This window comes from Podarcis bocagei (genome assembly GCF_964188305.1).
Source record: "Podarcis bocagei genome assembly, chromosome: 13".
NCBI lineage: Eukaryota > Metazoa > Chordata > Lepidosauria > Squamata > Lacertidae > Podarcis > Podarcis bocagei.
In genome coordinates this window covers 11,973,451-11,996,309 of record NC_138138.1, presented here as the reverse complement: position 1 = coordinate 11,996,309, position 22,859 = coordinate 11,973,451, and the positions used below count along the sequence as shown (strand labels likewise).

The window sequence follows — 22,859 nt, the reverse complement described above, 5'->3', positions numbered from 1 at the left end:
AAAAAAAAACCCAGTTTATATTCATGCTGCGTTTGCAAAATCGTTAATTTTTGCCGGGTTGTGTGTTGTTGTTGTTTTGGAACTTCATCTTCTGCATTTTGATATATTTCCGACGTATTCCAATGTTTTCGGGGCCGTAAGCCGCTTTGGCACAGCCGATCGCGGGGAAAGCGGCGGATAAGTCAAGCGACCCATCGACAGAGAAGCCAGCCGATGGAATCCTAGAGGCGCCGCTGTAGCGGTCGATGCGGAACTCGCCCAGGGGGCCTCCTAGCGCCGCTCTACCCTTCCGGCGTGCTTTTTATGGTCGCGGCGGCTTCCGCTTCCGGCGTAAACACTTAAAGGCAGGCGGCTGAGGCGGCGGCGCTCTTAGGAACGGAGTCGGCTGCTGCTGCGTCGTGGAGATGTCGGACTCGGACAGCGAGGAGGACGAGGGCGGCGAGAGCCGGGCGGCGCCCTTCTCCCTGGCCGGCTTCCTCTTCGGCAACATCAACGAGCAGGGCCAGCTCGAGGGCGAGGGGCTCCTCGACCAGGTGGGCGCTTCGCGGGGGTGGGGGCTTACTGGTCGGGGGGGGCAGGGACGAAGGGAGGGGGGCTGGCTAGCTAGCCGTGTCAAGGTAAAGGGGGCGCGCGGAGTGGGGCGAGGCGCGGGGCACAGTGGGAGGGGCCGAGTTGAAAGGGGGAGGAGGACACCTGTCAAGCTGGGTCGAATTGGAATGGGGGCGGCACAAGGGGGGGCAGGGGAAAGGTAGGGGCGGGGACTGGCTAGTCGGGTCGAGCTGAACGTGGGAGGGGGGCTGGGGACGGTGGGGGCTGGCCAGCCAGGTGTGTGTGTGTGTGTGTGTGTGTGCAGGACAGCACGCGGGAGGAGAGACGGGAAGGGAGGGGAGCGGGGGTTGCCAAGCCATGGGGACGGGGGGCCCCGAGGGCTGCCCAGACGGTGGAGCAGGGGGCTGCCAAGCCATGGGAGGGGGCTACAGTTGTGCAGACGGGAGGTGGGGTTGCCCAGCCATGGGGAGGGGGTTGAGGGCTGTGCAGGCGGGGGGGGGCTGCCCAGCCATGGGGGGGGGGGGCTAGGGCTGTGCAGGGGTGGGGTTGCCCAGCCATGGGGAGGGGGGTGAGGGCTGTACAGACGGGGAGTGAGGGGCTGCCCAGCCATGGGGGCTGCCCAGACGGTGGAGCAGGGGGCTGCCAAGCCATGGGGGCGGGTGGCGGGTGAGGGCTGTGCAGACGGGTGTGTGTGGGGGGGTTGCCCAGCCATGGGAAGGGGGGTGAGGGCTGTCCAGACGGGGAGTGAGGGGCTGCCCAGCCATGGGGGGGGGCTAGGGCTGTGCAGGCAGGGGGCGGGGGTTGCCCAGCCATGGTGAGGGGGGTGAGGGCTGTCCAGATGGGGAGCAAGGGGCTGCCCAGCCATGGGGAGGGGGGCAAGGGCTGCCCAGACGGGGTGGGGGCTGCCCAGCCATGGGGACGGGGGGGGGCAAAGGCTACCCAGATGGAGGAGCAGGGGGCTGCCAAACCATGGGGGACGGCTAGGGCTGTGCAGATGGGGGGGGGGTTGCACAGCCATGGGGAGGGAGGTGAGGGCTGTCCAAACGGGGAGCGAGGGGCTGCCCAGCCACGGGGGTTGGGGCGAGGGCTGCCCAGGCGGGTTGGGGGCTGCCCAGCCATGGGGATGGGGGGGCAGGGCTGCCCAGCTGTCGGGACGGGGGAGGGTTCTGGGTCAAGCTGGAGCAGGGAAGAGAAGATGGAGGGAGGGAGGCAGCAGGGAAGGGATGGGGGAGTCGGCACACGTGGGGCAGAGTGAACTTTAGATAAACTGGTCTCAAACTATTCAGGGCTTTATATGCCAACAGAGTAACACTTTGAAGCTGTTGGGATGCTTCCAAGGGAACGGGGGCAATTTGCAAGCCCCCAGCTGGCTCCAGCCCACCGGCCAGTAGCCAGGTGATCTCCTGTCCTTGGCTCAGCATGAAACAGCGACCCACAGCTTCAGAAGCCTTCAGAAGCTGGAGCATGCTCTAATCAGCAAGATCGTAACAGAATCTAGCCTGATAGCAAATGGGCAACTAGTGCATATCTCTGAGCAAGGCACAGCGGTTTGAGTTAGAGCATCTACTTTGTATGAGGAAGGTCACAGTATGGTCTTAAGGTTCTTTCCCTCCGCTTCCAGCCAAATCCTGTTTTCTTTCTGTCCCCTCCCCAGGAGTCAAAAAAACATTTGGCCGGACTTGGGGCATTGGGTCTGGGGAGCCTCATAACAGAAATCACAGCCAGCGAAGATGATGCTTCTGAGTCAGATGGAGCCCAGTTGGATGAGGAAGGTAGGAGAACGTTTTTGTCTTAGGACTGGGACAGAATAGCTTTCTCCAGGCTGGTGCCTTTCATATGTTGTTTGGAGCCCCATCAGCTCCTGCTGATGGCCAGTGGTCAAGGATGATGGTACTTGTGGTGCAACAACTTACTGAGGGCACTAGTTTGGGAAAGGCTAGGATATAAGGCTTTGCTCTCTCAGGGATCAAGGCTGACTCCTGTTTGTGCATTTAAAAAGAGGTGCAGCTGGTTAATTCAGTGTTCTGGCATTGCTTACTCAGGGTTTGCATGTAATGCATGAACTTAGTAGCAAAGCAGTAGCCTCTACAAGCCGTCTGTAAAGTCCAGCACCACCATGATAGCACAATATTTTATTTTAATTTGGATACCACTCTTCATCCATAGATCTCAGGGGGTTTAAACATAAAAATACAAAATAAAAACACAAATTACATAATAAAACAATAACAAAAAACCACAAACCAATGAACCCCCCTCACCCTCTCCCACAACCCTGCGTAAAAGTTGTAAAAGGTGTTAATCTGCCAAAGGCCTGGTTGAAGAAGAACGCTTTCACATGGTGCCTAAAGGTCTATCATGAAGGCACCAGGCAAGCCTCCCTGGGGAGAGCATTCTACAGGCAGAGACCCACTGCAGAAAAAAGGCTTGTTCTTGTGTTGCCACCCTCAAGGTCTGGGTAGGTTCATATGGAGAGAGGTCGTCCTTGAGGTATTGTGGTCCTGAGCCATTTTTTAAAAAGATGATCTTTATTTTTTTTATAATTACATAATATACATACACATAAAATATTACATTTTAGAAGGAAGGAGGGAAGTCAGCTCTTGAGAGCAAGAATAAATCTAAAATGTAAAAATGTCCTGAGCCATTTAAGGCTTTATAGATCAAAACCAGCACTTTGAATTGGGCCCAGAAACTAACTGGCAGTCAGTGCAGTGGGGCCAGAATTGAATGCTGAAACCCGTATTGCCCTGGTGAGCAACATTATTCTTGAACATGGGTGCGGAAGCTGGGATAGAAAAATGGTGTGGCCTGTTGGGTCTGTAATTTTTCTGTGTTCTTCCCTGTTCCTCTCCCTGCCGCCAGGCTGGGTTAAAAGCACCGAGGATGCTGTCGATTATTCTGACATCACCGAAGTGGCCGAAGATGAAAGCCGCAGGTACCGGCAGGCAATGGGCAACCTTCAGCCAGTTCAGAGGGCAGGTAGGTGGTGGCAACAGCTGCTTTCCTTTGTCACAACTGTGATCTTTCACCTCTTCAACTGGTCCTTGCTAACCTGACACTCGCCCTGGCTCCCCGTTGCTCTTCTTGTTTAGCATCCTGTGTATGGGGCGTTAGAGGAAGGGTAGTGCCTATGGTAGATGGGCTACCAGGATGACCAGCCCCATCTGCTGTCACCTCTCTACAGCATGTGCAGAAACTATTGGGCCCATATTGTTCTTGTCCTCTCAATCCGCCAGAGCCTGTTTTCGCATGCATGGGAAGTCCCTAACTAACCAGGGGTTTGAGACCTGTCAACTACCCTCGCCTGGTTTAGCTGGCCAGTTGAAGCCAATTTTGGGGTGTGGCTGCTGTCACGTGCTGTCACATTCCCTTTGTTTTTAAATTTACTGTACACCCATTTGGGCGTTTTATATTAAAAGAACATAGGAAGCCGCCTTATATTGATTCAGATCCTTGGTACATCTGGTTCAAATGGGACGCGGGTGGCACTGTGATCTAACCCACCAAGCCTCTTGGGCTTGCTGATCTTAAGGTCAGCAGTTCGAATCCACATGTCGGGGTGAGCTCCTGTCACTTTGTCCCAGCTCCTGCCAGCCTAGCAGTTTGAAAGCATACCAGTGCAAGTAGATAAATAGGTACCTGCTGCGGTGGGAAGGTAAACGGCGTTTCCATGCACTTGTCACGGTGTCCCGTTGCACCACAAGCGGTTTAGTCATGCTGGCCACATGATCCAGAAAAACTGTCTGCGGACAAATGCTGGCTCCCTCGGCTTGAAAGCAGAGATGAGTACTGCACCCCATAGTTGAATTTGACTGGACTTAACCATCCAGGGTAAACCTTTACCTTTTTTACCATCTAGTTCAGATGGTGGGAATAGAATATCTGTTTTGGATGATGGAGGGTGCCTGGATTTTCTTGGAATGTTTCATCCTGGTGGTTTTTAACAGGGACGATAAACTGAAGTTGAGATGTGATGGAAGGGCTGCCCACCACTCCTTTTTTTTCTTCCTTTCCTTAGACGATGATGATGATGATGATGATTATGATGCTGACTCCGAAGATATTGACTCCAAGCTGATGCCTCCCCCACCACCACCTCCAGGGCCAATGAGAAAAGAGGACGAAAAGGATGCAAGTGCTTCTGGTGAGTATGTACTGTTGAGATGTAACATGTACTCCTGGGAAGTGCCTGTGAGTCCTGCAGGGCCCAGGGGTGAGCAGTATCATAGGCTTGTAGAGTTGGAAGGGAACCCGAGGGTCATCTAGTCCAAACCCCTTCAATGCAGAAATCTTTGGCCCAACTTGGGCTCAAACCCACAACCCTGAGATTAAGAGTCTCATGCTCTACCCCCTGAGCTATCCCTGGTCTGAAAGAAACACAGTGAAAAATCGTGGGTGGAGTCCAGAGTAGCAGTACCTATTGTTCTGTTAGCATAAGAATTTTTGCTTCTGCCATGTAACTCCCCCCATGTGCACCCCACACACCCAGTCTGTTCTGGAGGGGCTACTTTGGTGGAGGAGAGGGGTAGGATGTTCCGTTGCAGAAGCAGAAATCCTTGCGCTGGCAGAACATTCACACAGTGCCACTTTGGATACAGCCCTAATCTGGGATTTCCCTTTTACGTTGCTGCCTCAGCTAAAATGTGGTTTTATTTTGATGTACTTTTTTCTGGCTTGCGGTTTTTCACTTTAAAGTGCTTTCAGCTTTGTGATAAGGCAGTATGCAAATGTGCTTCATTTATTCAATAACCGTAGAATCTACCGGAAGCAGGAGAATTGGATCTGAGAATTTAAAACTCCCTGAGTGCGGAGTCCATGCAGTTTTTGATGTGTCCAGGAGGATTCTCTTGGCGTCTCTTCCCCTCCCACTCACTTGACCCTTTTTAAAATGCAAGTTGAAAATTTCAAGAAATACTGCACTTTTGTCTTTGATGCCTGGAATAAGGCATGTGACCCAGGGTTAGCTTTCGGACATGTTGAGGTTAGGAAGTAGAGTCTTTCTTTCTTTCTTCCTTTTTTTAAAATAATATTTATTACTTTCCAACAAATTAGATATTACATAAAAAAAGAAAATAAACAATACAATACAATAAATACAATACAATACAAAAACAATACCTAACACTAAACTAACAAAAACAATTTAAACTAAAAAACAAAACAAAAGCAATTTAAAACACATCAAATAGTTTCAATCTTTCATTCACTTGTTTCCATGACCTCCTCACACCTCCCTTTTTGTATTCCGCTTCTATTAGTTGTTTCAGCAATTCCTTTCCATCTTCCTCTGCTTTCTATCCTATAATTATCTTAACACATTTTGACCTTATTTTCCCCTTTAATTCTCTATTAATCTATTTATACTTAATTCCTTATAACATTTCTGCTGAAGCCATATAATTTCATTCCAACATTTTTCTAACATTCATTGATTTTACAATATTTCTGTAAATAGTCTTTAAACTTTTTCCAATCTTCTTCACCGACTCTTCTCCCTGGTCTCGGATTCTGCCAGTCATTTCTGCCAATTCCATATAGTCCATCAACTTCATCTGCCATTCTTCCCGGGTGGGTAAATCTTGTGTCTTCCAATATCTTTCTTTTTTTCTTTATTTCTGAGAGGTACTCTCTTCCAGGGTCTGAAGACAACGATGGTATCATCCTTCCATCCATCATTGCCCCTTCATCCGCTGCCTTGGAGAAGAATGACTTCAGCAGCTCTTCGGATTCTGAATCGGAATCGGGGTCCCAGGACTCGCGGAAGGAAGAGTCCAGCGACAGCAGACTTACGCTGCCACTTGCAGGGATAATGCAGCAGGATACCACCAAGCAGCTGCCAAGTGTCACAGATCTGTTCCCCGAGTTCAGACCAGGCAAGGTAGGGCTTGAAGGTTGACACTCTGCAGAAAGGGGGGCGGGGAGGACTGAGTGAAAGGCCATGCTTTGTGCTAAAAGGACGGAGGTCTCCCCTGTGCTTGATTTCCTTTATTTTATGTCATATAAGTTAGCAGAACAGATGGGCTACCTTCTCGGGTTGATGAGCCCCTTGTAGGAGAAAGAAAAGACCGATCCTAAACCTCCACTGCCCTACACAAATCTGGGGTGGATTTGCTAACATGGTTGGATGGAATGTTGTATGCTCCTTCCAGCAATTCCTGCAGCCAAGCTGGTGCCGAATGTATTGCTGTGCATTCCTTTGGCCCACATCAGCGAGGCTTGTTGTCTGGGCAAAAAGGTAAAATAACGAAATGGAGGAAAAAATCACAGCCATACTTAAAAGCATAAAGGTAAAGGGACCCCTGACCATTAGGTCCAGTCGTGACCCACTTTGGGGTTGCGGCGCTCATCTCGCTTTATTGGCCGAGGGAGCCGGTGTACAGCTTCCGGGTCATGTGGCCAGCATGACTAAGCCGCTTCTGGCGAACCAGAGCAGCGCACAGAAACGCCGTTTACCTTTCTGCCGGAGTGGTACCTATTTATCTACTTGCACTTTGATGTGCTTTTGAACTGCTAGGATGGCAGGAGCAGGGACCGAGCAACGGGAGCTCACCCCATCACGGGGATTCGAACCGCCAACCTTATGATCGGCAAGTTCTAGACTCTGTGGTTTAATCCACAGCACCACCCGCGTCCCTACTTAAAAACATACAGAGGATAAAATGCTAAAACAAATTAATTGTGATGTTTAATACAGCTTCACTAGGTGAGGACAACATTGGTCGCTGGGAACCCACAAAAGCAGAGTTCACAGGCATATGTTACCCAGGCTTCTGTCGAGGCATAGCCTCATCTGAGATTTTCACATGTGTAGGAATCAAGTCTTATAGTAAGCAGGATTGCAATCTGGAAACCAACCAATGGCCTTATCAGAAGAGCAAGCGTAACATCACAGGAACAGGCTTGAATAGCAAATTCAAATATTTATCTGTCAGTTTCAGCAGATTCCTTCATACCTCATTACAGACATTTCTGCTCTTTTACAACACCCTTTCACTCAATATTTTCTTCGCACTTGCTTTTACTGCCAGTAAGCTATCTTTCAGAAGGTGCATCAATGTATTTATCCACCACAGGGGCACTATTTTGTTGAGGGGATTGCAGCTCTTCCCACCCCACCCAAAAACTGCCCTTCCCTGCTACGGAAAATGCTGCCCCACTGCAGTTAGGCTTGGAGAAAGCCTCCTATTTTATAGCGGTTTTTCATGCCTGGTTGTGGCGGGGGCAAAGTTTACATTGACAGAATGGATGTTTGTGTCCGTGAGTGTAGAGGAGTTATCTGAATAAATAACTCTGCGTGTGTCCCCCAAGCTGAGGACGCTCCCCCACTCGTCCTCCTGGTCTAGCATCCCCATCTGCAGAGGGCTGCCTCTCCAGTGAGCCAGAGATGTGAACTTGCCTTTGACACAGCTGAGTGACCAGAGGCCAGTCGCTTGCGCCTCCCAACCTTTCCTCCACTCTCTGCCAGTGTGGTGTAGTGGTTAAGAGCGGTAGACTCGTAATCTGGTGAACCGGGTTCGCGTCTCCGCTCCTCCACATGCAGCTGCTGGGTGACCTTGGGCCAGTCACACTTCTTTGAAGTCTCTCAGCCTCACTCACCTCAGAGTGTTTGTTGTGGGGGAGGGAGGGAAAGGAGAATGTTAGCCGCTTTGAGACTCCTTTGGGTAGTGATAAAGCGGGATATCAAATCCTAACTCGTCCTCCTCCTCCTCTTCTTCTTCTACTTCTTCTTCTTCTTCTTCTTCTTCTTCTTCTTCTTCTTCTTCTTCTTCTTCTTCTTCGTCTCCCCTTAGGTGCTGCGCTTCCTGCGCCTCTTTGGCCCTGGGAAAAACATCCCATCGGTCTGGCGCAGCGCCCGCAGGAAGCGCAAGAAGAAGCACCGGGAAGTCACTCCGGAAGTGCAGATCCTGGATGGAGAAGCTGCGGTCGAGACAATTGTGGAAGAGAAATCTCCCTGGGAGTACGAATATGCCCCGCCTCCTCCTCCGGAGCAGTGCCTTTCAGACGACGAGGTGAGTCTTCAGGAGCAGAGAGGATGATAGAAGTGGGGCGGGGTGTCACGTCACATGGCTTTGTTCCTACTCCAAGAGAGAGGGCGGGGCTTCCTCTCTGCCTTGCAGTAGGACTGTCCCCCTGCCGACAACAGCTGGATATAGTAACAAGGCAGGGTAGTGGTGGTGGGAAGACAGTGAGCGGTCAGAGGGAGCAGATTGGTAGGAGGAGATGTTGCAAGCTGAAGAGGCAACAGGGTTTAGTGAGCAGGAAGAGTCTGTGGCAGAGAGCAGCTCAGAATCAGAGGTGGAGGCTGGAGAGGATAAGGCTAAGAGGCAGAGATGAGGCAGGCTGCTGAAGAAGCCGGGGGGGGGGGGAGTCTCCCCCTCCTGCTGTGACCAGCCCCTGCCCCCAGTCTCCCAGAACCCAGAGAACTATGAATAAGGTGAAGCAGAGATAAGTTGCAGAAGTATCAGGTTGCTTGGAAAGGACACGGGGTAGGAAGGGCCTTAGAGAGCAGTGGGAAGGCTGGGACCTTCAGGCTTCACAACTGCCTCATGGGGGCAAGACCTACTGGGAAGAGTTGCTGTGCTCACTGGGTCTGAGCTGCTTAGTTTCTTTGAATAAAGAGCTAACTTCACGGGCACCTTGTTAGTTATTTCTGACCTGCACCTGACACCTGCCTTGACATCATCTCAGGATGATCCCAGTTCCGTCTCCCTTGACCCTCCAACACCCTCTTGTCCTCCAGATCACCATGATGGCACCGGTGGAGTCCAAGTTCTCCCAGTCTACAGGAGATGCGGACAAGGTGGCCGACACCAGGCCCAAGGTGGCTGAATGGCGCTATGGGCCTGCCCAGCTCTGGTATGACATGTTGGGCGTTCCTGAGGATGGCAGCGGCTTCGACTATGGCTTCAAGATGAAAGAGCGCAAAGAGGAGGAGGAGGAGGAGAAGGAGGAGGTAGTGAGTTGGGGGAAAGGCTTGAATTTGTCTCTCCTGAGGCAGTGCATTGGCAGTTTAAAAAATTTCTTTCTGTAAAGTTTTATTATCATCATTTCATGTTATAACACATATAAAACAGAGAACAATTATAACCATGAAAAAAAAATTAAAAGATGGAAAAACAGAACTACAAAACAAACTTACAATGACCACATGAGTTAAAACAACAAAATTCAAGTAAAGACTTACCAACGTTCTCAGATAATGAAGTTTTGTCAGGCTTATGACAAGGGTCGGCTTGAAAATGACAGTTCCGCTCAGTGCTATTTTTCTGTAAAAAGAGGAGCTGGAACTCATCATTTATACCTCCCTCATTCTCTTTAGAATGGCAATGGCACCCACCTGAGAGGTGCTGGAATTGAGTTGCAAAAAAAAGGACTGGTTCTGCTCTATATGTCCTAAAAGAACGCCAAATATATTAAAAGTGCCTGGAGGTTCTAGTCCTTGTGGAAATCTCAAATTATGCAGAGTTTTCTCCATTACTGCTGTATTCCAGAGTGAGCGGTACCAGGCGTCCAGTGCAAGGTTTGGGGCTGTTTCCCATTGAGTTGCAATTTGTGCTGCCAGGATCGCATACAAGATCTATTCTTTTGGCCATATATCTGCATTGGCATCGTCTAAAATACTCAGCGACCTTCATTTTGGGCAGCAGGCGGTAGTTTCCATAGTAGTAATCACTGTTTCTGTCGAAACCCTTGAGGCTTTTCTGTTCTGCCCTGGCAGAGCGCTGTGGTGGAGAAGGATGCGCTGCTGGCAGACGAGCACTTCCTCATGGTGACCCAGCTGCAGTGGGAGGACGACGTGATCTGGAACGGGGAGGACATCAAACACAAGGGGACCAAGACGCAGAGGGCTAGTCTGGCTGGCTGGCTGCCCTCCAGCATGACCAGGAATGCTACTGCTTACAACGCCCAGCAAGGTGAGCTCAGCAGGCAGCTGGGCCAACACGGGCCATAGTTCAGTGTCAGAGCACTTGCCTTGCATGCAAAAGGTCCCAGGTTCTGTCCCTGGGCAGGTGTGAAGGTCCCAGGTTCTGTCCCTGGGCAACTGTGCCCCTGAAGAACCAGGTGCGCAGCCTGGGAGTCATTTTGGACTCACAGCTGTCCATGGAAATGCAGGTCAATTCTGTGTCCAGGGCGGCTGTCTACCAGCTCCATCAGGTACGCAGGCTGAGACCCTACCTGCCCGGAGACTGGCCAGAGTGGTGCATGCTCTGCTTATCTCCCGCCTGGACTACTGCAATGTGCTCTACGTGGGGCAACCTTTGAAGGTGACCCAGAAACTACAACTAATCCAGAATGTGGCAGCTTGACTGGTGACTGGGAGTGGCCGCCGACCATATAATACTGGTCCTGAAAGACCTATCATTGGCTCCCAGTACTCCATCCCCATCGTTCAGCCCGGACACTGAGGTCCAGGTTTGAGGACCTTCTGGCAGTTCCCTCACTGCAAGGTGAAGTTACAGGGAACCAGGCAGAGGGCCTTCTCGGTAGTGGCACCCTCCCTTTGGAACACCCTTCTATCAGAAATAAACAGCTATCTGATTTTTAGAAGACATCTGAAGGCAACACTGTTTAGGAAAGTTTTAAATGTTTGATGTTATATTGTGTTTTTAATATTATGTTGCGAGCCGCCCAGAGTGGCTGGGGAAACCCAGCCAGATGGGTGGGGTATAAATATTTTTTATTATCCCTGGCATCTCCAGGTATGGTCAGGAAATGCTGCCGGAAAGCCCAGAAGCTGCTTCCAGTCAGTGTACTCAATACTGAGCTTGATGGACCAATGGTCAGACTCAAGATATGGTAGCTTCCAGATAATTATGTCTCTTCAAAGCTGCTGGCTTTCTTTGTTACCCTCTTGATAATGAAATTTTTATTATTACTGTTACTCCTTTTACATACGCCTCAAGGTGATGTGCAGGCATACAATAAGAATGGCTAAAAATGGTTTTAAAAATTCTACAGCTTTAAAACCAATGCTAAATGAATACAGCAGAGACCCTTCATCTCAGTGTGGTGTAGTGGTTAAGAGTGGTAGACTTGTAATCTGGTGAACCGGGTTCGCGTCTCCGCTCCTCCACATGCAGCTGCTGGGTGACTTTGGGCCAGTCATACTTCTCTGAAGTCTCTCAGCCCCACTCACCTCACAGAGTGTTTTGTACAGCCTCCACAGAAGGAGGCTGTGGGGGAGGAAGGGAAAGGAGAATGTTAGCCGCTTTGAGACTCCTTCGGGTAGTGATAAAGCGGGATATCAAATCCAAACTCTTCTTCTTGCTGCAAAAGTTTATTGAAACAAAAATGTCAACAGTTTGTTTTTCATGCCTGGTTTTATTGGTATATCGCCCTGGAACCTTTCTTAGCCAGCTGCTGCCTGGTTTCAGCAGAGGCTCCCTGACATTTTCAATGCCCTCTTGCTTCTGTTTCCAGGGCTGAACCGCAGTGGGTCCCTGCTCAATTTGCCTGTCCCTATGATGCAGAAGCCCAGCATGTCAGGAGTCATGGGCCTTGCCAAGTGCAAAGAGAAGCAGCTCCCTGAGCAGCAAGGTAAGGAGGAGCGGAGGCTTGTGGCTCACAGTGAGGAGATGGTATGTGTTGGTCAGCAAAAAGGAAACTGGTGATAATTACCTGGCAGGCTCTGGGTCTGATGTATCGGCTGCAGCCCTGCCCAAACATTAAACTTAAGGTTTCTTCAGAGGGGAAGCAGCACCCCACAACAGATCTCTACACCACCAGTGACCCTGAAGAGTTGTTGAATCCTGGCATTCCTGCCCCAGGACCAGAGATCCCCACACCTGGGTTCAAGAATGTATAGAATCATAACCTCAATCTCTCTAGTTACTGTGTTCACCCACTAATAATAATAATAATTTTTTATTTATACCCCGCCCTCCCCAGCCAAGGCCGGGCTCAGAGCGGCTTACAAGCAATAATAAAAACAAGATGAGTGATTACAACTTAAAAACAAAAATAAAATACAACATTAAAATAATGGAACATTAAAATATTAAAATGGAGCCTCATTGCAGGAGAAGGAAAAGAAAAAAGAAAAAGGGGGCGGAGGGAATCAAATTGGCTCCAATCCAAAGGCCAGGCGGAACAACTCTGTCTTACAGGCCCTGCGGAAAGAGATCAGATCCTGCAGGGCCCTGGTCTCATGAGACAGAGCGTTCCACCAAGTTGGGGCCAGTGCTGAAAAGGCCCTGGCTCTGGTTGAAGCCAATCTAACTTCCTTAGGGCCTGGGACCACTAGGGTGTTGTTATTTATGGACCTTGAGGCTCTCCGTGGGGCATACCAGGCGAGGCGGTCCCGTAGGTACGAGGGTCCTAGGCCGTGAAGGGCTTTAAAGGTCAAAAGCAGCACCTTAAATCTGACCCTGTACTCCACCGGGAGCCAGTGCAGCTTGAAAAGCACTGGATGAATATGCTCCCATGGCAGAGACGCTGTGAGGAGCCTCGCTGCAGCATTCTGTACCCGCTGGAGTTTCTGGGACAGCTTCAAGGGCAGCCCCGCGTAGAGCGAGTTACAGTAGTCAAGCCTGGAGATGACTGTTGCATGGATCACTGTGGCCAGGTCGGGGCGGGAAAGGTAAGGGACCAACTGCTTGATGCGGCGAAGGTGGAAAAATGTCGCCTTGGCTGTTGCTGTGACTTGCGCCTCCATGGAAAGGGAGGCGTCAAGGATTACACCCAAACTCTTAACGGAAGGCAATGGCACTAATTGGGCCCCCGCAAGAGAAGGGAGTTGGTCCCTCATCCCCATGCTATCCCGACCTAGCCATAGGACCTCTGTCTTCGAAGGATTTAGTTTCAATCGGCTCCCACGAAACCATCCAGCCACAGCTTCCAAGCATCTGGTCAGTGTGTAAGGGGCCGAGTTGGTGTGGCCATCCATCAGTAGATAGAGCTGAGTGTCATCAGCATATTGATGACAGCCCAGCCCAAAGCTCCGGATAATCTGGGCAAGGGGGCGCATAAAGATGTTAAAAAGCATTGGGGAGAGAATTGCGCCCTGCGGCACTCCACACACCAAGGAGTGGCGTGACGACATTTCCCTCCCTAGTGCCACCCTCTGTCCCCGACCAGAGATAAAAGAGCACAACCAGTTACGGGCTATGCCCTGTATCCCCACGTCTGCAAGGCGATGGTCCAGAAGATCATGATCGACCATGTCAAAGGCTGCTGACAAATCTAAAAGGATCAGCAGTCCTGACCCGCCTCGATCCAGTTGTCTACGGATATCATCTGTTAGGGCAACCAGAGCCGTCTCCGTCCCAAAACCAGGACGGAAACCGGACTGAAATGGATCTAATGCCGATGCATTAGTGGCTGCATGACCTACTTTCATCAATTAGTTGGTTAAGTATAATAATTTTATTGACCATTAAGGTAAATGTGTACAGGATTCGACAAATCTATGGAGGGTTAGATTGTCAAAGGCTCCTAACCCAGATGGCCACGTTCACCATTGGAGGCAGTATTCTTCTGAATACCTGTTGCTGGAAACAGCAGCAGAGGGGCTTGCCGCTGTGCTCATGTCCTGCTTGTGGACTTCTGGTTGGCCACTGTGAGAATACAATATGGGACTAGATGAGCCGTTGGCCTGGTCTACAAGGGCTTTTCATAGGAGGCCTTGAGAGAGCAGCGCCTTGGCATTGAGTGGCTTAAAGTCCAGCGTGCCTTAAGTTAGCAGGTGGCACAGTCGGTGCAAATGGGAGCACTTCAGCCCTATGGGTTTCCAGGAAAAAGATGGCAAAGGTGTGCTCTGGTGAGGAACAAGCAGAAGTAGGGAATTCTACTCATATATGGAATTCTATTCATATATTGATCCAGAGTTGAATCCCAATGTATAGTTAACAGAGTAAAAACTTTAACACGTTGCAGGATCCCCACAAAATAGACCAGAGGCAATTGTATTTCATCCAACAGAGCTTTACTGCTACTGAATGGGGAGGGGTATACAAGGGTTAAGGAGGGACGCAGGTGGCGCTGTGGGTTAAACCACAGAGCCTAGGACTTGCCAATCAGAAGGTTGGCGGTTCGAATCCCTGCAACGGGGTGAGCTCCTGTTGCTCGGTCCCTGCTCCTGCCAACCTAGCAGTTCGAAAGCACGTCAAAGTGCAAGTAGATAAATAGGTACTGCTCTGGCAGGAAGGTAAACGGCGTTTCCGTGCGCTGCTCTGGTTCGCCAGAAGGGGCTTAGTCATGCTGGCCACATGACCCAGAAGCTGTATGCCGGCTCCCTCGGCCAGTAAAGCGAGATGAGCGCTGCAACCCCAGAGTCGTCCGCGACTGGACCTACCTGTCAGGGGTCCCTTTACCTTTACCTATGTCTTGCGGACGGTGCAAAAACCTTGTGTTAAACGAGCAGCATTGATTCCACACAAGATCTCCACCTGGAGCCATTCTCCATTGACAATGTGCTCTTCCTCCTTGTCTCGTAATGGCAGAGTCTGGAGTTGGACTCTTCTGGTGGTACTCTGGGGTAGGGTCTGCCTTTTGGAGAGGGTGGCTGGCCTCGTTTTGGGGAAGAGGAACTTGACGGTATCTTAGTACTCCAGAAATAGAGAGATGTGTCGTATGTTGTGTTGTTGCAGCATCTCTGGATGAAGACAAGCCGTGGTATTCTATTTTCCCCATTGACAACGAAGAGCTGGTTTATGGCCGCTGGGAGAACAACATCATCTGGGATGACGAGGCGATGGAGAAAGTCTTGACCCCACCCGTTCTGACCCTTGACCCAAATGATGAAAATATAATCCTGGGTATGTCCACAGAACCATTGTGCTTTCCCTTTGGGCCTACTAGTGGTTGGAGAGAAAAGATCTCTGGCTTTCTGAAGCATGGTGATTTTGTAACTGGGCTTCAAGGTGAAAAATTTAGGTGGGCTGAGGGAAATTTTTTCCTCAGCAACCACCTGTCCAAGGGCGGCGAAGCTCCTGCTTTTTCTATCTCCCAGGAAACTACCTCTCCTAATGAATTCTGGGAACTGTAGTTAATATGAGGAGCCTGAAGATCTCTTACAGAACTTTCAGTAAACTGTAATTGCCAAGGTTCTTTTGCAGCAACCATGACAGTTAACTGCCTCCCCCCCCCCCTTATTTAAATTTGCACTGTAGCTATTTCTATACTGTAATGAGCAGTGGGGCTTAAATTGCAGAAGTAGGGAGTGAGGTAACCTGTTATATAAAAGATCCCATAGGGAGGAACCGTTGCCTCAGGCTTAAAAATCCCCATAATCTCTGATAGTTTTAAGTTTAATGGCTATTTTTAAAAAATCAGGCCATTTAAAAAATAATAATTTTGCAAATGTAACAGAATAAAAATTCTGTTAAATGGTATTAAAAGAAAGAATATTCCATCAATCCCGGCTTAAAATCATAGGTTACTATAAATAGTTTCATGTCCAAATAGGTACCTAAACGAGATTGATGATTATAAGCCCTGCATTCAAATGGGCTTCTTTTATGTATTTTTCCCCCCTGAAATGGAAATATCCTTTTAAATTACATTTGTGGCTAAAAACTCGTTTGCTTTATAAAAACAGGTGCAATACAATCCTTTGACTGCATTGACATTTATGTCAAAGTGTTACTTAAGAGAAAAATAAGGAGCCTTGCTATCTCTAAGCTAATCAGGTGCTCAAATGAAAGGTAACAAGGATAACAAGGTCCATAAGAGAATAATACATGGTAAATAAATCTACCACAGAAATTCAAGCCATTGCATGTTGACCATTTGTGTAAGCTTCTATTTTTTTAAAAAAGATATTTATTAAGGTTTCAACATATTACAAAATATGCAAAAAAAGAAAAAAGAAATAAAGAGAAAAAATAGAAAATGAAGATACAAAATATAAACAATTAAAAAAACAGATTAGTCTTTCCATGTCTTATCTTTCATTTGCTTGTTTCCCCGACCTCCTCACACCTCCCTTTTTGTATTCCAGTTCAAATTAGTTAATTCAGCAAATCCTTTCCCTCTTTGATTTTATCTTAATCTCTTATCTTAAAATATAATAACTTTAAATTTTCACCTGTTAACAATCCATTTTTACATATTCCTTTTAACATTGCTGCTAAAAGCCACTTAACTTCAATCCAACATCATTCTAACATTCATTAATTTTGCAGTATTTCTGTAAATAGTCTTTAAATTTCTTCCAATCTTCTTCCACCGACTCTTCTCCCTGGTCTCGGATTCTGCCAGTCATTTCCGCCAGTTCCATATAGTCCATCACCTTCATCTGCCATTCTTCCAGAGTGGGTAAATCTTGTGTCTTCCAATACTTTGCCATAAGTATTCTTGCTGCTGTTGTAGCATACATAAAGAAAGTTCTATCCTTCTTTAGCACCAATTGGCCAACCATGCCCAGGAGAAAGGCCTCTGGTTTCTTCAGAAAGGTATATTTAAATACCCTTTTCATTTCATTATAAATCATCTCCCAGAAAGCCTTAATCCTTGGGCACGTCCACCAAAGGTGAAAGAATGTACCTTCAGTTTCTTTACATTTCCAACATTTATTATCGGGCAAATGATAGATTTTTGCAAGCTTGACTGGTGTCATGTACCACCTGTAAATCATTTTCACAATATTCTCTCTTAAGGCATTACATGCCGTAAACTTCATACCTGTGGTCCATAACTGTTCCCAGTCAGCCATCATTATGTTATGTCCAACATCTTGTGCCCATTTAATCATAGCAGATTTCACCGTTTCATCCTGAGTGTTCCATTTCAACAGCAAGTTATACATCTTTGACAAAACCTTGGTTTTGGGTTCTAACAGTTCTGTTTCCAATTTTGATTTTTCCACCTGGAAGCCAATTTTCTTGTCCAAATTTTATGCCTCCATTATCTGATAATAATGAAGCCAATCTCGCACTTTATTTTTTAGTTTTTCAAAACTCTGCAATTTCAATCTGTCTCCCTCTTGTTCCAAAATTTCCCAATATTTCGGCCATTTGGCCTCCATATTGAGCTTTTTCTGAGCCTTCGCTTCCATCGGTGACAACCACCTTGGGGTTTTATTTTCAAGTAGGTCCTTATATCTTATCCAGACATTAAACAATGTTTTCCTGACAATATGGTTTTTAAATGCTTTATGTGCTTTAACCTTATCATACCACAAATATGCATGCCATCCAAATACATTATTAAAACCTTCTAAATCCAAAATGTCTGTGTTTTCAAGAAGCAGCCAATCTTTCAGCCAGCAAAAAGCTGCTGATTCATAATAAAGTTTAAGGTCTGGCAGGGCAAATCCACCTCTTTCCTTTGCATCCGTTAGTATTTTAAATTTTATTCTAGGCTTCTTGCCCTGCCAGACAAATCTAGAAATATCTCTCTGCCACTTCTTGAAGCAATCCATTTTATCCAAAATTTGCAATGTTTGAAACAGAAACAACATTCTAGGCAATACATTCATTTTTATCGCAGCAATACGGCCTAGCAGTGAAAGCTTCAAATTTGACCAGATTTCTAAATCTTTTTTCACTTTAGTCCAGCATTTTTCATAATTGTCTTTAAATAGATTCCCATTTTTAGCTGTCATGTTAATCCCCAGGTATTTCACTTTCTTAACCAGTGCTAATCCTGTCTCATTCTGAAACCTCTCTCTCTCAATCTCTGTTAAATTTTTCTCTAAGACCTTTGTTTTTAGCTTATTCAGTTTAAATCCTGCAACCTGACCAAATTCTTGAATCAGTTCCAAAACTCTTTTGGTACTAGATTCTGGCTCCTGTAATGTCAATACTAAGTCATCTGCAAATGCTCTCAATTTGTACTGTTTAACTCCGACTTGTATACCTTTAACCAATTGGTCCCTTCTAATCATATTCAGCAGGACCTCCAGGACCGATATCGGACATTTGTGTAAGCTTCTAGTCTAGCACTGAGCAGGATATTGACTGCTTAGCACACTCTCAAAGAAGCACAATACTGTCCCCCACTGGTATCAGCTGCCTCCAGAACAGAGGAGCTGACAGACAGCTAAAATGGACAGTACTTTTATCTTCCAGCAGTGAACACTGTCACAGACATCGAGATGACAAAGACACCTGACCACCACTCGAGTTCTTTTATGTTTTTGAAGTGGTGCTGCGGATATCTGAGGGAAGCATTCAGAATCCATTCTCTTGTATGTTCCTTCCTAGAAATTCCTGATGAGAAGGAAGAGATGACGTTGAACTCTCCTTCCAAAGAGAGCAAGAAAGAGTCTTCTCTAAAGAAGAGCCGGATTCTCCTGGGCAAGACAGGGGTCATTAAGGAAGAGACTCAGCAGGTTTGTGGGAATGGCTCAGGTGTCTCTCTCCCCCCCCCCCCCAGAATGATGAACAGTAGACAAATTCCGACTCTTGCTTCCCTGTGTTGCAACTCTAGAATATGTCTCAACCGGAGGTGAAGGATCCCTGGAACCTCTCAAATGATGAATTTTACTATCCAAAGCAGCAGGGGCTTCGTGGAACCTTTGGAGGCAACATCATCCAGGTTAGAACCAGTAGGGGTAACTCTCTCCAGCTCTGTGTGTGCATTTAAGTATGCAAAATGCAATCTCCTGTAGAATTCCATCATTCTGTAGAACCATGTGGTGTTCCCTGCCTTCATCATAGGACAAGGCGCCCTGTGCAGGTATAACTGGTGACCCAGCTTTCGGTTGGAAGTTTGCAGGGCCTCTTTCCAAAGCTTTGCATGCTATAGAAAGCAGCAGGTCCGTGGTACCTAACACCAAGAAAACTAGCGCTAATACGCCCAGGAACCTCACCAAAATGCTGGAGAGGGTGCACCTCCACAGGCACATACCTCCACATGTGGTGGGAGCGCCCCAAAATCCAACTATTCTGGACAACAACCATCCAAGAAATAAGTAAAATAACCAAGCAAGTACTAGAAATCACCCCAGAATTGACCTTACTAAACATCTTCCAAGACAATAATGCCCACTTACACCACAAAGAACTCATAACCCACCTACTTTCAGCAGCCAGAAGCATCATAGCCAGACACTGGACAGACCTGTCAGGAGTAAGCATGGACCAATGGTACCAAATAGTATGGGAAACAGCCCTACTAGAAAAATTAACCAATAAACTGAAACTGACACGGGGACAAATAGAAGAAGACGACTTCACCCCGGTATGGCTCACTTTTATCACATACACAGCCCAACAAGACAACGACAAAAATCCACCAACGGCATACAAATCAATATGGCTAACCTGATCCAAAACACCCACCCACCCCACTCACACACGAAAACAAAGACCACCACAGCCAACCACAAATGAATAACCACACTATAGGCCAACCCCAACCTCTCTCACCACCAAAGGAACACAAGCAAACAGCAAAGAACCTGCACAATCAATGCTGACACCAAACCCTACACATAGTAAGTAAAATAGAAACATTGCCACCTGACCCCACTCCCCCTCCACCTCTTTCCCCCTTTTCTTCCTAATGTCTCGACAAATGAAACTGATTTGTTAAAATGTTACATGGAAAAAAAATACGAGAGAGAGAGACATTGCAAACAGCAGCAGGTCCTTTGGGCGGACACATCCCTCAGCCCCTTCTCTTCCTGTGACCCAGGATTTCCCTGTTCTGGGATGGGGAGGTGTCCCTGTGGCTGGCGGTAATGTGCGTCCTGATTTTTGTGCCCCTCGAGTGACGGCGCACATGTGCTCTTTTTTGGTGCAGCACTCCATCCCTGCGGTGGAGCTCCGGCAGCCCTTCTTCCCCACCCACATGGGCCCCATGAAGTTGCGCCAGGCTCACCGGCCTCCCCTGAAGAAATACTCCTTTGGGACCATTTCCCAGCCCGGCCCTCATCCGGTGCAGCCGCTGCTGAAGCACATAAAGAAGAAAGCCAAGGTGAGGCCCTCCCACTTCCTGGTTCTGCTTTGACAGCTTCGACCTTGGCTGCTCTTCACTTTGAGGGGCTTCCCTGCTCTTCCTGGGATCCGCTGCTTGGCGTGTGGGTTTCCGTTGTCTTTTGCTCTTTTGATAACCTCCTTGCTTCGCGCCCAGATGAGAGAACAAGAGCGGCAAGCCTCTGGCGGCGGGGAGATGTTCTTCATGCGCACCCCAGCCGACCTCACTGGCAAGGACGGCGACCTCATCCTGGCCGAGTACAGTGAGGAGAACGCCCCCTTGATGATGCAGGTCGGCATGGCAACCAAGATCAAGAACTACTACAAGCGGGTGAGTGCGCTGGGGTTTGGCTGCCGGGGTTTTGGGCTTCTGCAATTTGAACCTGCCCTTCTGACTTAACCCTGTCTTCCTTCCTGGCAGAAACCGGGCAAGGATCCTGGTGCCCCAGACTGTAAATACGGAGAGACGGTGTACTGCCACACCTCCCCGTTCTTGGGCTCTCTTCATCCGGGCCAGCTGCTCCAGGTGAGAGATTTGACTTTTACAGGGGGTGCGTGGGTGGAGTTGGTGTGTGCTTCGAATTACCACCAGCTGCAATTGCTTGGGCAGGTGGCCTTTCTAACGTCTGCCCATCTCTCTTTCCCAATGAAGGCATTTCGTGTGCAGCAGCAATATTAATTCATAGAATCATAGGACTGTAGAGTTGGAAGGGACCACAAGGGTTGTCTAGTCCAAACTCCTGCAATGCGGAAATCTGACGATGATGATGATGAGAATAATTTATTTATACCCCTCCCATCAGGGCAGCTCCCAACAGAATATTAAAAACCCGATAAAACATCAAACATTGAAAACTTCCTTAAACAGGGCTGCCTTTAGATGTTTTCTAAAAGTCAGATAGTTGTTTATTCCTTTGACATCTGATGGGAGGGCATTACACAGGGTGGGTGCCACTACCGAGAAGGCCCTCTGCCTGGGCCTTCCCTGTAGCTTCACTTCTTGCAGGGAGAGAGCCACCAGAAGGCCCTCGGAGCTGGACCTCTGTTGAATGATGGGGGTGGAGATGCTCCTTCAGGTATACTGGGCTGAGACCGTTCTGCCCAGTGTGCGGCTTGAACCCACAACCCTGCGATTTAAGAGCCTCATGCGGTACGAACGAAGCTATCCAAAATTCATTTGCTTATTCATTGCAATATTAATAATCCACATTTCCTGAAAGTATAACAAGAGCAGTATGCAAAATACAAGATTATAATAAAATCAGGAAAAGTGTCGGGCAAAAACTTCTTTTTTTAAAAAATAATAATAAGCAAATACTGATAGGTTAAAAATAAATAAATGTAAAGTCCTATCTAAAGAATGCAGCTTTCGGAAGACCCCTAAAGGAGGCAGGAGTGTTTACTGCCAATTCGCTCAGATGCTTACATGAAGCCTCGGTCCTGGCAAGTAAAGTTGTGATGGACAACTCCGTCACGGCTAGGGAGTTTGTGTCTTGAGCGTGGGTGCTTCTTACCCAAGCTACCAGCAGAGGCCAGAGGCTGGGGGTGGCAAAACAACTTGATTAAGGCATTCCAGTTCATGGCAGACTCTTCCATGGGCTGTGTCCAGTACTCCACCTGGTCCGTAGCTTCAGGGAGTATACTTAAAACATGCAGGCAAGCAACCAGTTCTTTCACTTTCAATTTTTTTTTTGCACATCAGTCACCTTTGGGGAATGGAAAATGACTTGCTGTGTGTGTTGCAAGCTTCAGACTCTGGCGTATAAATATTTTTGTGGTGCTTGCCCATCTTTGAGCCTTCTGTGTTATCTCGACTGTCTCTTGGGTTTGGTGGATAATCCCAGTGCATCTCAAGGACTAAAACTGGCCTGTAAGGTTATGCCAGATTTCTTTTCTTCCTCTGACTGCTTTTGCAGTTGACCAAAAGCTGGCCCCTTTTTCTTTCAGGCATTTGAAAACAATCTCTTCCGGGCTCCGATCTACCTTCACAAGATGCCTGAAACAGACTTCTTAGTTATCCGGACGCGACAAGCTTATTACATCCGGGAGCTGGTGGATATATTTGTGGTTGGACAAGAATGTCCTCTCTTTGAAGTTCCTGGACCCAACTCTAAACGGGCCAATACTCACATCCGAGACTTTCTACAGGTTTGTTTTTTGTGGTTTGTGTAAATTATCTCTACGACAAGCTCAGGGAAGAGGAAAAAAAAATAGCAAGTTGCTTAGCACATACAACTGGTGTTGTCTCAGCTGTGAGACATGGGTCTGTGCAAGAGGGCACCTTAAAAAAAGGTCTTCATACTTGAGATCAGAAAGGGATCAGCTCAGGTTGGCTAGTAACCTCAGAGTACTTGTCCTCTCTTGCAGTTTGGCTCACTTGCTAGAGACTACTGTTGTTGTTGTCTTTAAAAAGTCATTAGGTAAAGGGACCCCTGACCATTAGGT

At 48.0% G+C, this 22,859-nt stretch overlaps 1 protein-coding gene across 2 annotated transcripts in view; it reads left to right on the top strand.

The window, feature by feature from the left end:
• Nucleotides 1-331: 331 nt before the first annotated feature.
• Nucleotides 332-22,859, top strand: part of LOC308571364 (transcription initiation factor TFIID subunit 1-like) — a 52,038-nt gene continuing 29,510 nt past the window's right edge. Inside the window, exons 1-16 of one of the 2 annotated variants that reach the window (XM_081167017.1) lie at nt 332-533; nt 2,204-2,321; nt 3,415-3,531; nt 4,571-4,696; nt 6,189-6,430; nt 8,343-8,561; nt 9,293-9,505; nt 10,271-10,466; nt 11,974-12,090; nt 15,141-15,308; nt 18,699-18,826; nt 18,925-19,032; nt 20,242-20,415; nt 20,572-20,745; nt 20,836-20,940; nt 22,362-22,562. In XM_081167017.1, coding sequence (XP_081023143.1) covers nt 405-533; nt 2,204-2,321; nt 3,415-3,531; nt 4,571-4,696; nt 6,189-6,430; nt 8,343-8,561; nt 9,293-9,505; nt 10,271-10,466; nt 11,974-12,090; nt 15,141-15,308; nt 18,699-18,826; nt 18,925-19,032; nt 20,242-20,415; nt 20,572-20,745; nt 20,836-20,940; nt 22,362-22,562 — 2,535 coding nt within the window. In that variant the 5' untranslated portion in view covers nt 332-404. Of the gene's footprint in view, nt 534-2,203; nt 2,322-3,414; nt 3,532-4,570; nt 4,697-6,188; nt 6,431-8,342; nt 8,562-9,292; nt 9,509-10,270; nt 10,467-11,973; nt 12,091-15,140; nt 15,309-18,698; nt 18,827-18,924; nt 19,033-20,241; nt 20,416-20,571; nt 20,746-20,835; nt 20,941-22,361; nt 22,563-22,859 lie in introns of both variants that reach the window. The other variant, XM_081167016.1, reaches the window with a different exon arrangement.